This window comes from Salvelinus alpinus, chromosome 28 (assembly GCF_045679555.1).
Source record: "Salvelinus alpinus chromosome 28, SLU_Salpinus.1, whole genome shotgun sequence".
NCBI classification, from domain to species: domain Eukaryota; kingdom Metazoa; phylum Chordata; class Actinopteri; order Salmoniformes; family Salmonidae; genus Salvelinus; species Salvelinus alpinus.
In genome coordinates this window covers 13196475-13214504 of record NC_092113.1, presented here as the reverse complement: position 1 = coordinate 13214504, position 18030 = coordinate 13196475, and the positions used below count along the sequence as shown (strand labels likewise).

Genomic DNA, 18030 nt, shown 5'->3' with positions numbered 1-18030 from the left:
AGCAAAGCATTAAAAAATTATCTCACCCATCTACACACAATATCTCATAATGACAGTGAAATCATGATTTTAGAAATATTTGCTAATTTATTGAAAGTGAAATACAGAAATATCTCATTTACATGCAGTACCAGTCAAAAGTTTGAACAGACCTAGTCATTCCAGTTTTTATTTTCTACATTGTGTAATAATAGTGAAGACATCAAAACTATGAAATAACACATATGGAATCATGTAGTAACCAAAAAAGTGTTAAACAAATAAAAATATATTTTAAATTCTTCTTAGTAGCCACACTTTGCCTTGATGACAGCTTTGCACACGATTGGCATTCTCTCAACCAGCTTCACCTGGAATGCTTTTCCAGCAGTCTTGAAGGAGTTCCCCACATATGCTGAGCACTTGTTGGCCCCAATTAAGGTGCCACCAACCTCCTGTGCTAGACAGCCATTTTCAAAAGGGGTCTCTTTGCTGTTATACAGATTAAAACCATCAATTTCTGGTGGATTGACAATGGAACTCTGTTTAAGTATATTTTTTAAATGAAGCCAAACAGAGTAGGCTACTGTTTAAATGTTATCCTCCAGAAGAGGCAGAACATAGGCTATATTACAGCAAATAATATGTCTAATCTCGAAAGTACTGATAGAGGAAAAAAACATTTTCTTGTAGAGAATGTATAAGGAAGGTATCATGTTAATGAATGACATTGTAAACAACAAAGGTAAAATTATGTCACACAAGCAATTAATCACGGTGTAAGGAAATGTATGCTCAATACAAAATTATAACCAGTTCATCGCAGCTCTGCCACAAAAATGGAAGAGGCAATTACTTAAAAGAGAAAGGAATGAATTCATCGTAAATGGCTTAAAATGACCAATATAAATCGTAACATGTATCAGTTTCCCTTATGGTCAAGAGGGTTGACAACTATACCGCATTAAATTCAAGATAGTTGGGAACAGATTTTCGATATCCCAATACCATGGCATCAGATTTATGAAGTAATATACAAAGTAACAATTGAAGCATCAAACCTTTCTTTTCAATTGAAGCTATTATATCAAATTCCCGCTACAAAAAGAATGCTCAGTATATGGGGCATTGAACAGAATCAATAGAGTATCTATTTTGGTACTGTCCATCGGTGGCTTGTTTTTGGAGTCAGGTTCAGGAATGGTTGTTACCATGGGTACCACTTGGTGCACATTTGGGGATTTTGCCCAAGCACTACACAGCTGATTCAAATAACCAACTCATCATCAAGCTTTGATTATTTTCATCAGCTGTGTAGTGCTAGAGCAAAAACCGAAACGTGCACCCAGGAGGGGCCCCAGGACCGAGTTTGGGAAACCCTGCCCTATGGTACTGCCCAGGGACACAGTGATTTAATGCAAAGTGATGGATTGTGGGCATGCGCCTGCCACGGAGGAACATCCAAATCTTCTACTGTTTGATGTCAGAGTAGCTCACCATTGTCCCAGGGAGCATTTGGACTGTATTCACGGTCACACCTCGTATCAGCGAGAGAGAATATTTCAGAACCCTTCCACTGAGAACTGCTTTGCTAAATTTCGGGATTGTGTAGTCATCTATCTAGCCAGCTACATTGTGTAATCGCATAGTAAATATTTGCTTCAGTCTTTGTTTCCTTGCTCTCGCCAATTTTTTTATGAGCAATGATCAGTATGATTATGTGCAGGGATCTTATCAATGAATAAAACGTATAACATTGTGAAGATTCACAAGGAGAGCATGTGTTAAACAGTATTATAAAGTGGGTGGTTCGTGCCCCGAATGCTGATTGTCTGACAGCCGTGGAATATCAGGCCGTATTCCACGGGTATGACAAATCATTTATTTTTACAGCTTCAATTACGTTGGTAATCAGTTTATAATAGCAATAAGGAACCTCGGGGGTTTGTGGTATATGGCCAATATACCACGGCTAAGGGCTGTATATCCAGGCACTCCGTTTTGCATCGTGCTGAGAACAGTCCTTAGCATGGTATATTGGCCATATACCACACCTCCTCGTGCCTTATTGCTTAATTATAATGTTGTATAATAAGGTTGCATGATCACCTTCCGGTGTAAAAAACATGGAAATTAAAAACAAAAAACTATGTTTAAAGTGAGAAAAGGCATTGGTCTGAAGCCGGAAAATTAAGGATATTCACATGAGCACCACATGAGTCTCAAATAAACCCCTAAAAACCCAAGCACAGGTGTTCAAAATCTTGTTTTATTCAAATTCAGCAGTCCACATGAGTTTGTCAATTGACATACCGTCCATGAAGTTGGTCCAGATTCCATAAAAGCTATGATCATTTTTCATTTTTATTATTGCATAAAATCATCAGTTTTCAAAGACATAATTGTACATGTAATAATTTGTATTTTCTACTTATTTCTTATAATTATTAAGAATTTCCAATAAAGCTTCAATGGCTCAGTGCAGGCGTAGAATCAACATATCCGGAAACACTTCTGTTCCTCGGGCACTGGCCATCTTTGTAACAGTACTCGGCACACATGTAGGTCCCCTTGGGCAGGACACAGCGACCGGGCTTCACTATGGTAACAGAGAAAAAGCGGTCAGTTATACAGTAGAAACATACGTGTAATGGGAATTTCCAGGTTAACAATCGAGAAAAGCAGTCGCAGGTAAAGTCAATCAAATCTATCCATAATAAATCTATGTACAATGTATGTGCATGTATATGTAGCAGAAAAGCTGTAAAAACCCCCCAAAAGATATTTGACCTCCAAAGAGGTGGAGGACACAGTTTATTAAAATTTGCAACAGGGAGACACTTCCAGCACAGAAGCAGAGAAAATGTCTAACTGGCATCTTGGAGACATGCCCTTTACATTCTAATCAGACAGCACCAAATGTTCTGTAAACACCAGCTCTAGAGGCTTGTAGGAAGTCAAAACAAACAGGCTGTCAGCTGCTACAGAATCACACAGTGTTCACAGAATGTCATCAATACAATATAACAGTGAATAATCAGTGTGTCCTTGGCCCTTGTACCTCAAGTCCGGCGTCAATCTCTATCAACAGATGTGAGAACAATCCATAACATTCAGCATCAAGTCCAGTGACCATCAACTCATACCTTGAGTGTCACAACTAGAACAATGGAAATCATCCGTACACTGATTCTTTCCATTGAGGTCTAACTATTATAATGAGTTGGAATTCTGTTGGTGGCCCTTAACAAATTGTCATCTTAATTAATGTTCTGTGAATTGCTGTATCATAAGAAACGTATGTTGCTACTCCTCTGAAGTCTCTGCCTGATATTCCCATATTTCCCTGAAATATGCATTTGTATCACTTTATCAACAGCAACGTGTTGTACACTGACTGAACAAAACATTATGAACACCTGCTCATTCCATGACAGAGACTGACCAGGTGAATCCAGGTGAAAGCTATGATCCAATATTGATGTAACTTGTTAAATCCACTTCAATCAGTGTAGATGAAGGGGAGGAGACAGGTTAAAGAAGGATGAAGGATTTTTAAGCCTTGAGACAATAGACACATGGATTATGTATGTGTGCCCTTCAGGAGGGTGAATGGGCAAGACAACAGACATAAGTGCCTTTGAATAGGGTATGGTAGTAGGTGCCAGGCGCACCAGTTTGACTGTGTCAAGAACTGCAACGCTGCTGGGTTTTTCATGTTCAACAATTTCCTGTGTGTATCAAGATTTTTTACATTTTTTATTTATTTTACTTTTATTTAACTAGGCAAGTCAGTTAAGAACAAATTCTTATTTTCAATGACGGCCTAGGAACCGTGGGTTAACTGCCTTGTTCTTAACGACTGATTTTTACCTTGTCAGCTCGGGGATTTGCTCTTGCAACCTTTTGGTTACTAGTCCAAAGCTCTAACCCCTAGGCTACCCTCCGCCAACGGTCCACCAACCAAAGGACATCCAGCCAACATAACACAACTGTGAGAAGCATTGGAGTCAACATGGGCCAGCATCCCTATGGACTGCTTTCAACACCTTGTAGAGTCCATGCCTTGATGAATTGAAGCTTTTCTGAGGGCAAAAGGGGGTGCAACTCAAAATAGGAAAGTGTTCCTAACGTTTGGTATACTCGGAGTGTATAGATGTTGCACAACATCTTGGAAATCTTCTTAATTTAGTGTCTCAGCTCTAAAGAGAGTGTATGTGACAAATATATATCTATGTGTATGAAATGTACATTACAAGCTCCAGCTTTCTTGATTCCAGAGTAATGCAGCAATAATGAATGCAATGGATGTGTGTATCTGTCACTCTGGGACCATATCCTACCTGTGTAGGTGCAATGCAACATCCATTGTGGCAGCATTTTTCATCATTGGGGCAGTCACTGTCATTGGAACAGAACTCTGCACACGTCCCTGAGCCCCATCGTCTACGAGGGCACAATCCAGGCTTTGCTTTGGGACAACACAATTTAACCAGACATGTCAGGGAACCCAACTTACCACAAAGAGACATGAACATTTACACAATTGGACTGAACCATTTTCTGAAAATCTGTCATATTTGTGTGGAGATGGTTACGATAAATGTTAGCTGCTACAGAATCACACAGTGGTCACAGAATGTCATCAACACAATACAACAGTGAATAATCAGTTTGTCCTCGATCCTGGTACTTGGACATCCAGTCTGGCGTCAATCACTATCAACAGATATGAGAATAATTCATAACATTCAGCATCAAGTCTAGTGACCATCAACCCACACCCTGAGTGTCACAACTAGAATACTGGAAATATTGTGTATTACATAGACTGTATACGCTAAATGTTTTGTTGATCACTCTAAACTAAATATGATCTTTAGCGATCTTACATTTCCCCATTACAAATAGGTTTATGGTAGGATCTTGTCAGCCTACACTGACTCTTCCCATTGAAGTCTTACTATTACAATGACTATGAATCTTTCTAATTCTACAGCTGGAATACTCTGGGTCATATATATATATATATATATAGACTCTATATGCCTGCATGGCTCTTGGAAATCTTCATAATTTAGTGTCTTAGCTCTTAACCGAGCTCCAGCATTCTTGTTTCCAGAGTAATGCAGCAATAATGAATGCAATAGATGTGTGTATCTGTCACCCAGGGACCATATCCTACCTGTGTAAGGTGCAATGCAGTCATGCCCACATCCATTGTGGCAGCATTTTTCATCATTGGGGCAGTCACTGTCATTGGAACATAACTCCGCACACGTCCCCACGCCCCATCGTCTACGAGGGCACACTCCAGGCTTTGCTTTGGGACAACACAATTTGAGCAGACATGTCAGGGAACCCAACTTACCATAAAGAGACATGAACATGGACACAATTGGACTGAACCATTTTCTGAAAATCTGTCATATTTGTGTGGAGATGTTTACGATAAATAGGAATTTGTATTTGTGAAAAGATTGCAGACAATACCCCTAATATTTTTGTGTCTAATTAGTTTTGGAGACATTTGGCCACCATCATCAATGTTTCCCCCATAACACCCATGAAAACGCATGGCAGCCTTCTGAACACTGTTAATAAACCAGTCACGTTCTTACTGAAGTCAGGTGGGACACACAAGGCGTCAGAGTCAAAGACGCAGCATTTGTCATCTTTAGGACAGTCCTCATCGCGGACACATCCCTTGTGAGGCGGCAGGACTGTCAGAAGCAGCGGGCACTGACCTGCCTTCGGGAGGACCGGCACTGAGAGAGCAGGAGGAGTAGGAAACAATTGGACCATTTTCTGAAAATCTGTTATATTTTTGAGGAGATGGTTACGATAAATAGGCATTTGCATTTGTAGAAAGTCAAAACAGAAAGGTGGTGACATTGTCAGATGCTATATTATCACACAGTGTTCCACAATGTCATCAACACAATACAACAGTGAATAATCAGTGTGTCCTCGGTCCTTCTGCTGGGACCTGCAGTCTGGCGTCAATCACTGTCAACAGATATGAGAACAATCCATAACATTCAACATCAGGTCCAGTGACCATCAACCCACACCTTGAATGTCACAAGTATAACAATGGAAATCATGTGTATTACAGAAACTATATGCTAAACATTGTGTTGATCACTCTAAATTAAATATGAGCTTTACTGGTCTAAAATGTTCCCATTACAAAATGTTTATGGTGGCAAATTGTCAGCCTGCACTGACTCTTTCCATTGAAGTCTTACTATTGCAATGACTTGGAATCTTTCTAATTCTATGGCTGGAATTCTCAGGGTCATATATCAACAAGCTCTCATTCTCCCTTCAGAATTAGACGGTTTTGTACTTTTCTGCAAATGTCAAATGTTAAAGTGTTTTTGACACCCTGGGTTGCTCCTCCTGCTCAGCATACTGTAGTTCCAATTCTCCAAATGCCAAATATTGAAGTTAAGAGTTAAGGTTTAGGATAGAATAAAAAAATATATATTAAAAAAGCTATCTACAACTGGATTGAACATGAGACCTTTGGCTCTGGAGTCATGGGATGACACCTATCCATCACCTCTACCCAGAACTCCATAGCAACACCCAAGCCTACTTGATGGTAATAGCACTCACCGTTACCCCTAGTGGCTGGTTTTTGAAGGCACTTCCTGACGTAGTCAGGACATGGTCAGATGTCCCATTTGGAAGTCAATTTTGAGCTATATGGCTGCATATATATATGTACATGTATATAACTCTAAAGGCCTACATGGCTCTCAGAAATCTTCTTAATTTAGTGTCTCAGCTCTAAAGAGAGTGTATGTGAAATATATTGATCTATGTGTATGAACTGTACATTACAAGATCCAGCTTTCTTGTTTCCAGAGTAATGCAGCAAAATGAATGCAATAGATGTGTGTATCTGTCACTCTGGGAACATATCCTACCTGTGTACGGTGCAATGCAGTCATGCCCACATCCATTGTGGCAGCATTTTTCATCATTGGGGCAGTCACTGTCATTGGAACATAACTCTGCACACGTCCCCACGCCCCATCGTCTACGAGGGCACACTCCAGGCTTTGCTTTGGGACAACACAATTTGAGCAGACATGTCAGGGAACCCAACTTACCATAAAGAGACATGAACATGGACACAATTGGACTGAACCATTTTCTGAAAATCTGTCATATTTGTGTGGAGATGTTTACGATAAATAGGAATTTGTATTTGTGAAAAGATTGCAGACAATACCCCTAATATTTTTGTGTCTAATTAGTTTTGGAGACATTTGGCCACCATCATCAATGTTTCCCCCATAACACCCATGAAAACGCATGGCAGCCTTCTGAACACTGTTAATAAACTAGTCAGGTTCTTACTGAAGTCAGGTGGGACACACAAGGCGTCAGAGTCAAAGACGCAGCATTTGTCATCTTTAGGACAGTCCTCATCGCGGACACATCCCTTGTGAGGCGGCAGGACTGTCAGAAGCAGCGGGCACTGACCTGCCTTCGGGAGGACCGGCACTGAGAGAGCAGGAGGAGTAGGAAACAATTGGACCATTTTCTGAAAATCTGTTATATTTGTGAGGAGATGGTTACGATAAATAGGCATTTGCATTTGTAGGAAGTCAAAACAGAAAGGTGGTGACATTGTCAGATGCTATATTATCACACAGTGTTCCACAATGTCATCAACACAATACAACAGTGAATAATCAGTGTGTCCTCGGTCCTTCTGCTGGGACCTCCAGTCTGGCGCCAATCACTGTCAACAGATATGAGAACAATCCATAACATTCAACATCAAGTCTAGTGACCATCAACCCACACCTTGAATGTCACAAGTATAACAATGGAAATCATGTGTATTACAGAAACTATATGTTAAACATTGTGTTGATCACTCTAAATTAAATATGAGCTTTACTGGTCTAAAATGTTCCCATTACAAAATGTTTATGGTGGCAAATTGTCAGCCTGCACTGACTCTTTCCATTGAAGTCTTACTATTACAATGACTTGGAATCTTTCTAATTCTATGGCTGGAATTCGTAGGGTCATATATCAACAAGCTCTCAGTCTCCCTTCAGAATTAGACGGTTTTGTACTTTTCTGAAAATGTCAAAAGTTAAAGTGTTTTTGACACCCTGGGTTGCTCCTCCTGCTCAGCATACTGTAGTTCCAATTCTCCAAATGCCAAATATTGAAGTTAAGAGTTAAGGTTTAGGATAGAATAAAAAAATATATATTAAAAAAGCTATCTACAACTGGATTGAACATGAGACCTTTGGCTCTGGAGTCATGGGATGACACCTATCCATCACCTCTACCCAGAACTCCATAGCAACACCCAAGCCTACTTGATGGTAATAGCACTCACCGTTACCCCTAGTGGCTGGTTTTTGAAGGCACTTCCTGACGTAGTCAGGACATGGTCAGATGTCCCATTTGGAAGTCAATTTTGAGCTATATGGCTGCATATAAATATATGTATATAACTCTAAAGGCCTACATGGCTCTCAGAAATCTTCTTAATTTATTGTCTCAGCTCTAAAGAGAGTGTATGTGAAATATATTGATCTATGTGTATGAAATGTACATTACAAGATCCAGCTTTCTTGTTTCCAGAGTAATGCAGCAATAATGAATGCAATAGATGTGTGTATCTGTCACTCTGGGACCATATCCTACCTGTGTACGGTGCAATGCAGTCATGCCCACATCCATTGTGGCAGCATTTTTCATCATTGGGGCAGTCACTGTCATTGGAACATAACTCTGCACACGTCCCTACGCCCCATCGTCTACGAGGGCACACTCCAGGCTTTGCTTTGGGACAACACAATTTGAGCAGACATGTCAGGGAACCTGACTTACCACAAATAGACATGAACATGGACAAAATGGACTGAACCATTTTCTGAAAATCGGTGATATTTGTGTAGAGATCGTTACGGTAAATAGGCATTTGAAGCTCTGGGACGATTGTAGACTATACCCCAAGTAACTTAGTGTCAACTAATCGTTTTGGAGACATTTGTCCCCATCATCAATTTTTCCCCCATAACACCCATGAAAATGTTTGACAGCCTTCTGAACACTCACAATCTATTGGTTCAAATAAGTAAGTTGAAAACATTGTATGTAACATCTAAAAAGGGCTGTGCAACTGGTTAAACACAGACACACAAACAGTGCTTTAAATGCCAAATAATAATTTATAGTTGAATGAACATACAGTGTATATATACAGTGGCAAGAAAAGGTATGTTGAACCCTTTGGAATTACATGGATTTCTGCATAAATTGGTCATAAAATTTGATCTGATCTTCATATAAGTCACAACAATAGACTAACGTAGTGTGCTTAAACTAATAACAGCAATTATTGTAATTTTCCTGTATACATTGAATACATAATTTAAACATTCACAGTTTAGGTTGGAAAAAGTATCTATACATGTAGGCCTGCATGGCTCTTGGAAATGTTTTTATTTGGGTGTCTCAGCTCTAAAGAGAGTGTATGTGAAATATATTGATCTATGTGTATGAACTGTACATTACAAGCTCCAGCTTTCTTGATTCCAGAGTAATGCAGCAATAATGAATGCAATAGATGGGTGTATCTGTCTCTCTGGGACCATATCCTACCTGTGTAAGGTGCAATGCAGTCATGCCCACATCCATTGTGGCAGCATTTTTCATCATTGGGGCAGTCACTGTCATTGGAACATAACTCCGCACACGTCCCCACGCCCCATCGTCTACGAGGGCACACTCCAGGCTTTGCTTTGGGACAACACAATTTGAGCAGACATGTCAGGGAACCCAACTTACCATAAAGAGACATGAACATGGACACAATTGGACTGAACCATTTTCTGAAAATCTGTCATATTTGTGTGGAGATGTTTACGATAAATAGGAATTTGTATTTGTGAAAAGATTGCAGACAATACCCCTAATATTTTTGTGTCTAATTAGTTTTGGAGACATTTGGCCACCATCATCAATGTTTCCCCCATAACACCCATGAAAACGCATGGCAGCCTTCTGAACACTGTTAATAAACCAGTCAGGTTCTTACTGAAGTCAGGTGGGACACACAAGGCGTAAGAGTGAAAGACGCAGCATTTGTCATCTTTAGGACAGTCCTCATCGCGGACACATCCCTTGTGTGGCGGCAGGACTGTCAGAAGCAGCGGGCACTGACCTGCCTTCGGGAGGACCGGCACTGAGAGAGCAGGAGGAATAGGAAACAATTGGACAAAACCATTTTCTGAAAATCTGTCATATTTGTGGAGAGATGGTTACGATAAATAGGCATTTACATTTGTAGGAAGTCAAAACAGAAAGGTGGTGACATTGTCAGCTGCTATAGAATCACACAGTGTTCCACAATGTCATCAATACAATACAACAGTGAATAATCAGTGTGTCCTCGGTCCTTCTACTGGGACCTCCAGTCTGGCGTCAATCACTATCAACAGATATGAGAACAATCCATAACATTCATCATCAAGTCCAGTGACCATCAACCCACACCTTGAATGTCACAAGTAGCACAATGGAAATCATGTGTATTACAGAAACTCTATGCTAAACATTGTGTTGATCACTCTAAATTAAATATGAGCTTTACTGGTCTAAAATGTACCCATTACAAAATGTTTATGGTGGCAAATTGTCAGCCTGCACTGACTCTTTCCATTGAAGTCTTACTATTACAATGACTTGGAATCTTTCTAATTCTATGGCTGGAATTCTCAGGGTCATATATCAACAAGCTCTCAGTCTCCCTTCAGAATTTGACGGTTTTGTACTTTTCTGCAAATGTCAAATGTTAAAGTGTTTTTGACATCCTGGGTTGCTCCTCCTGCTCAGCATACTGTAGTTCCAATTCTCCAAATGTCACATTTCTGAGTTGCCCCAAATGCCAAATGTTGAAGTTAAGAGTTAAGGTTTAGGATAGAATAAAAAACTATATATAAAAAAAGCTATCTACAACTGGATTGAACATGAGACCTTTGGCTCTGGAGTCATGGGATGACACCTATCCATCACCTCTACCCAGAACTCCATAGCAACACCCAAGCCTACTTGATGGTAATAGCACTCACCGTTACCCCTAGTGGCTGGTTTTTGAAGGCACTTCCTGACGTAGTCAGGACATGGTCAGATGTCCTATTTGGAAGTCAAGTTTGAGCTATATGGCTGCATATATATATGTACATGTATATAACTCTAAAGGCCTACATGGCTCTCAGAAATCTTCTTAATTGAGTGTCTCAGCTCTAAAGGGAGTGTATGTGAAATATATTGATCTATGTGTATGAACTGTACATTACAAGATCCAGCTTTCTTGTTTCCAGAGTAATGCAGCAATAATGAATGCAATAGATGTGTGTATCTTTCACTCTGGGACCATATCCTACCTGTGTAAGGTGCAATGCAGTCATGCCCACATCCATTGTGGCAGCATTTTTCATCATTGGGGCAGTCACTGTCATTGGAACATAACTCCGCACACGTCCCCACGCCCCATCGTCTACGAGGGCACACTCCAGGCTTTGCTTTGGGACAACACAATTTGAGCAGACATGTCAGGGAACCCAACTTACCATAAAGAGACATGAACATGGACACAATTGGACTGAACCATTTTCTGAAAATCTGTCATATTTGTGTGGAGATGTTTACGATAAATAGGAATTTGTATTTGTGAAAAGATTGCAGACAATACCCCTAATATTTTTGTGTCTAATTAGTTTTGGAGACATTTGGCCACCATCATCAATGTTTCCCCCATAACACCCATGAAAACGCATGGCAGCCTTCTGAACACTGTTAATAAACCAGTCAGGTTCTTACTGAAGTCAGGTGGGACACACAAGGCGTAAGAGTGAAAGACGCAGCATTTGTCATCTTTAGGACAGTCCTCATCGCGGACACATCCCTTGTGTGGCGGCAGGACTGTCAGAAGCAGCGGGCACTGACCTGCCTTCGGGAGGACCGGCACTGAGAGAGCAGGAGGAATAGGAAACAATTGGACAAAACCATTTTCTGAAAATCTGTCATATTTGTGGAGAGATGGTTACGATAAATAGGCATTTACATTTGTAGGAAGTCAAAACAGAAAGGTGGTGACATTGTCAGCTGCTATAGAATCACACAGTGTTCCACAATGTCATCAATACAATACAACAGTGAATAATCAGTGTGTCCTCGGTCCTTCTACTGGGACCTCCAGTCTGGCGTCAATCACTATCAACAGATATGAGAACAATCCATAACATTCATCATCAAGTCCAGTGACCATCAACCCACACCTTGAATGTCACAAGTAGCACAATGGAAATCATGTGTATTACAGAAACTCTATGCTAAACATTGTGTTGATCACTCTAAATTAAATATGAGCTTTACTGGTCTAAAATGTACCCATTACAAAATGTTTATGGTGGCAAATTGTCAGCCTGCACTGACTCTTTCCATTGAAGTCTTACTATTACAATGACTTGGAATCTTTCTAATTCTATGGCTGGAATTCTCAGGGTCATATATCAACAAGCTCTCAGTCTCCCTTCAGAATTTGACGGTTTTGTACTTTTCTGCAAATGTCAAATGTTAAAGTGTTTTTGACATCCTGGGTTGCTCCTCCTGCTCAGCATACTGTAGTTCCAATTCTCCAAATGTCACATTTCTGAGTTGCCCCAAATGCCAAATGTTGAAGTTAAGAGTTAAGGTTTAGGATAGAATAAAAAACTATATATAAAAAAAGCTATCTACAACTGGATTGAACATGAGACCTTTGGCTCTGGAGTCATGGGATGACACCTATCCATCACCTCTACCCAGAACTCCATAGCAACACCCAAGCCTACTTGATGGTAATAGCACTCACCGTTACCCCTAGTGGCTGGTTTTTGAAGGCACTTCCTGACGTAGTCAGGACATGGTCAGATGTCCTATTTGGAAGTCAAGTTTGAGCTATATGGCTGCATATATATATGTACATGTATATAACTCTAAAGGCCTACATGGCTCTCAGAAATCTTCTTAATTGAGTGTCTCAGCTCTAAAGGGAGTGTATGTGAAATATATTGATCTATGTGTATGAACTGTACATTACAAGATCCAGCTTTCTTGTTTCCAGAGTAATGCAGCAATAATGAATGCAATAGATGTGTGTATCTTTCACTCTGGGACCATATCCTACCTGTGTAAGGTGCAATGCAGTCATGCCCACATCCATTGTGGCAGCATTTTTCATCATTGGGGCAGTCACTGTCATTGAAACATAACTCTGCACACGTCCCTACGCCCCATCGTCTACGAGGGCACACTCCAGGCTTTGCTTTGGGACAACACAATTTAACCAGACATGTCAGGGAACCGAACTTACCACAAAGACACATGAACATAGATACAATTAGACTGAACCATTTTATGAAAATCTGTCATATTTGTGTGGAGATGGTTACGATAAATGTTAGCTGCTACAGAATCACACAGTGGTCACAGAATGTCATCAGTACACTACAACAGTGAATAATCAGTGTGTCCTCGATCCTGGTACTTGGACATCCAGTCTGGCGTCAATCACTATCAACAGATATGAGAACAATCCATAACATTCAGCATCAAGTCTAGTGACCATCAACCCACACCTTGAGTGTCACAACTAGAATACTGGAAATATTGTGTATTACATAGACTGTATACGCTAAATGTTTTGTTGGTCACTCTAAACTAAATATGATCTTTAGCGATCTTACATTTCCCCATTAAAATAGGTTTATGGTAGCAGCTTGTCAGCCTACACTGACTCTTCCATTTGAAGTCTTACTATTACAATGACTATGAATCTTTCTAATTCTACAGCTGGAATACTCTGGGTCATATATATATATAGACTCTATATGCCTGCATGGCTCTTGGAAATCTTCATAATTTAGTGTCTTAGCTCTTAACCGAGCTCCAGCATTCTTGTTTCCAGAGTAATGCAGCAATAATGAATGCAATAGATGTGTGTATCTGTCACCCAGGGACCATATCCTACCTGTGTAAGGTGCAATGCAGTCATGCCCACATCCGTTGTGACAGCATTTTTCATAATTGGGGCAGTCACTGTCATTGGAACAGAACTCTGCACATATCCCCATGCCCCATCGTCTACGAGGGCACACTCCAGGCTTTGCTTTGTGAACACAATTTGAGCAGATATGTCAGGGGACCCAACTTGCCACAATGAGACATGACCATAGACACAATTGGACTGAATCATTTTCTGAAAATCTGTCATATTTGTGTTGAGATGTATTCGACAAATATGCATTTGCATCTCTGGAAAGTTTGTAGGCCATACTCCAAGTAATTTTGTGTCTAATTAATAGTTTTGGAGACATTTGTCCCGATCATCAATATTTCCCCCATAACACCCATGAAAATGCATGGCAGCCTTCTGAATACTCACAATCTATTGGTTCACATAATGTAGGTTGAAAACATTGTATGTTAACTAAAAAGGGCTGTGCAACTGGTTACATACAGACACACAAACAGTGCTTTTAAGATGCCCAAGTAATAATTTATAGTTGAATGAACATATGAGACAAGTTGACAATCACATCATCATATGTTGACTGAGTTGTTGCATACGTTTTCTCAAGTTGGAGCTAAGTTTGGGCCAACTAAAAATGTTAAGTTCAGGTAACACTTTTATCTAGCAGGCTTCTTCAAAAAACTCAGCAAATTGTCACAGTTTGTTTCATGACAAATAATGTAAAGTAGGCTAATTAGAACAACTCACCTGTAGATGTGCCTCTCGTTTCTGCAGCAGAGACTATTTTCAAATCTACAAATGCCAACAGAGAAAGAACCAAAGCACAACGCGCTGACAAATTCATGTCCATGCTGACTTCAAGACTGTTAGAGCAATTGCAGTCCACATCAATTTCATAGCAGAGGAGGAGACCATAATATGTATTAACCTTAGATGACTAAGAGGGGGCGCTGCTTTGAAGCCACCGCACAGCCATTTTGGAACTCCTCCTTCATTGTAAAAAAAAAGCTATAGAAATGCATCTATTAATGTCTACATTTGTTTTTTGACAAATATATTCTATTACAGACACCTTAATGCATACATGAAAATGATATTAATTGAACTGAACATGAACATTTTATATTTTGAGAGTGTTAATGTTAATGCCCCCACCACAACAAAGAATTACTTAAATACATGAAATTGTGTCCTTGAAACATTTTATTGAAATTGTCACGTCCTGACCTTAGAGATTCTATTTATGTCTCTGTTTTGGTTGGTCAGGGCGTGAGTTTGGGTGGGCAATCTATGTCTGGTGTTCTATGTTGTCCTTGTGTTGTATTTCTGTGTGTTTGGCCTGATATGGTTCTCAATCAGAGGCAGCTGTCTATCATTGTCTCTGATTGAGAATCATATTTAGGTAGCCTGTTCCCACCTGTTTTTGTGGGTGGTTGTTTCCTGTGTTAGTGTTTGCACCATACGGGACTGTTTCGGTTGTTTGTTTGTTTGTACTTTTGTTATTTTGTTCAGTGTTCTGTTGAGTTATTACATTTCTCATTATGGACACTTACCACGCTGCACATTGGTCTCATCCTTGCTACTCGTCCTCAGACGAAGAGGAAATCCGTTATAGAAATATTGTAGACCTCCATTCATTCCTATGGAGGACTGCTCTTTCTGGGGTGTGCCAATGTGGCGGCCTGTGGCTTCAAAGCCTCTCATTGGCCATTACAAAGCACCAGCAATCCAGGGTTTTTCACATCATTGGGGAGAGACCATAGAAAAGATGAATGCACAAGGAACAATGCACCTGCAGGGTCCCTATACCCATCAATTTACATTCCGAGTTCGGATCCGAACACTTGCTTAGGTCACATGTAATGACAATAATTAAAAAGGATATATGGAACTTGTGCCTCTGGGGGTGCTCTTGATCCAAAAGTGGTCCCCCAAATGGACAGTGATATTGTTCAGAAAATAGGACAGAAATTCATCATTGCACAGAAAGGTGCACACCACCCCAAACCCATGAGCAAAAGCAAATATGTGTATTGTTAGCCTAAAATGAAAGAGAAATGTATTAATTGAAATATACAGCCAACATTCAAGCCAACATTTGATGTAAACAATTAACAACTAAACGTCCATAGTGTGTCTTCAACTGAGTGTGTAGTTCAATGACTGAATGCATTTCTGTTAAACTGCAGGTGAAAATCCACAATGTATAATGATTCATAACGAAATGTTTCAAAGTACAGTATGTGGATAACTATAACACTGTTGATGGGTTGATTTTTGGGCAACGGTTGGGCTCTGTTTACATGGTATATGATTTTTACTTGTAATTCATCTTAAGAAATAGGCCTATACATGTCCCAAAATAACTTTTTTAATTTCTATCAAAGCTTTTCTCTCTCATCTGTCAAGTTCATGATGGGCAGACCTATACGCGTTTATCATTTTACTACACTGATATCTTGTGGCTTAGAGCGGACAACTATTTGGCGGACTAAATAAATGCTTAACATTGGATTTTCTTACATTATTCTCAATAACGTTGTAGGACTATACACATCACATTCTATATGCCTGACTGAGACAACTCCACTTAGGTTAAACATATAGGCTGCATAAACAAAAGCTAAAGAGAGGATAGCCTATTGCTTACTAAGAATATACAGTATAAACTGAGTGTACAAAACATTAAGAGCATCTTCCTAATATTGAGTTATTTTGCCCTCAATTCGTCGGGGCATGGGCATTCCAAGGTGTTGAAAGCGTTCCACAGGGATGCTGGCCCATGTTGACTCAAATGCTTCCCACAGTTGTGTCCTTTGGGTGGTGGACCATTCTTGATACAAATGGGATACTGTTGAGCCTGAAAAACCCAGCAGCGTTGCCGTTCTTGACACAAATCGGTGCGCCTGGCACCTACCATATCCCGTTCAAAGACACTTAAATCTTCTGTCTTTTGTCACCCTCTGAATGGCACACATACACAATCCATGTCTCAATTGTCTCAAGGCTAAAAGATCCTTCTTTAACCTGTCTCCTCCCCTTCATCTACACTGATTGAAGTGGATTTAACAAGTTACATCAATATGGGATCATAGCTTTCACCTGGATTCACCTGGTCAGTCTCTGTCATGGAATGAGCAGGTGTTCATAATGTTTTGTTCAGTCAGTGTATAACACGTTGTTGTTGATAAAGTGATACAAATGCATATTTCAGGGAAATATGGGAATATCAGGCTGAGACTTCAGAGGAGTAGCAACATACGTTTCTTACGATACAGCAATTCACAGAACATTAAGCTGACAATTTGTTAAGGGCCACCAACAATTTAATAATGTTTACAAACTGTTTTACCCAGTTCATATGTACAGTGTCTACTGTATTCTAGTCAAGGCTCATCCTATATAACTACTGATGTACATGCCTTTTCTATTCATATACTTTCCATAATGTTTATACACACCATAATATACTGTATATTTATGGTAACACTTCCATTTAAGGGGTCCTTATTACAGTGTAATTACATGTGTCCTTTCACTAACAAGTATTGTAGTTAACTGTAACAACTCATAGGTACAGTATAATAACAACATGTAGCTGGTAGTAATTGCGGTCTGTAATTACAGAAGTCTAACAACGAATGCTTGTTACCATGCTTGTTACAAGTTGGCAGGTTTCCACTAAATTGACCAACTTAGTGATTTGCTTCTTCTCAGCTGCATCCGATTCATTAACAACTGTGACAAAAGTTGGGATCTCTTGTTGATGCGTTGGGTGTCTAAGATTATAGCCTTTACTCAATAGGCTCTAATTACTTAACCATGAATGTGCTCTGTTCAAAATATATCTCCAGTCAACGTTGTTGCTAGCACTAGTACACCACGGAGCACATGTAATATCTGCATAAGTAATTAGTAGGTTATACACAGGATTTATCTAGTTAAAATGAACTTTATCTTGAGGGGTACTGACTTGTGATTATAGTGTA

At 39.8% G+C, this 18030-nt stretch overlaps 1 protein-coding gene and 1 long non-coding RNA gene across 2 annotated transcripts; both read right to left on the bottom strand.

Annotated features, from left to right (window-relative positions):
* Positions 1-2232: 2232 nt before the first annotated feature.
* On the bottom strand, positions 2233-4445 carry LOC139557218 (uncharacterized). The gene is made up of 2 exons (XR_011671351.1): positions 4323-4445; positions 2233-2578 (listed from the first exon to the last, which is right to left on the bottom strand). It is a non-coding gene; the product is annotated as an uncharacterized lncRNA (long non-coding RNA).
* A 203-nt stretch (positions 4446-4648) lies between these two features.
* Positions 4649-15745, bottom strand: LOC139557989 (uncharacterized). Its single transcript, XM_071373360.1, has 12 exons — positions 15595-15745; positions 13196-13333; positions 11848-11994; positions 11412-11549; positions 10064-10210; positions 9628-9765; positions 8668-8805; positions 7354-7500; positions 6918-7055; positions 5601-5747; positions 5165-5302; positions 4649-4698 (listed from the first exon to the last, which is right to left on the bottom strand). Exons 1-12 carry the CDS (start codon positions 15743-15745, stop codon positions 4649-4651), a joined length of 1617 nt encoding a protein of 538 aa, XP_071229461.1.
* Positions 15746-18030: the final 2285 nt, after the last annotated feature.

Excerpts from the sequence above, each read along its gene's own strand:
- LOC139557989 (XM_071373360.1), bottom strand. The coding sequence starts at position 15,745 with ATGAGAGGCTTTGAAGCCACAGGCCGCCACATTGGCACACCCCAGAAA. Across the intron at positions 13,334-15,594 it reads TGAGACCAATGTGCAGCGTG|CAAAGCCTGGAGTGTGCCCT; the intron begins GTAAGTGTCCAT and ends GTTGTCCCAAAG. Across the intron at positions 10,211-11,411 it reads CTGCATTGCACCTTACACAG|TGCCGGTCCTCCCGAAGGCA; the intron begins GTAGGATATGGT and ends CTGCTCTCTCAG.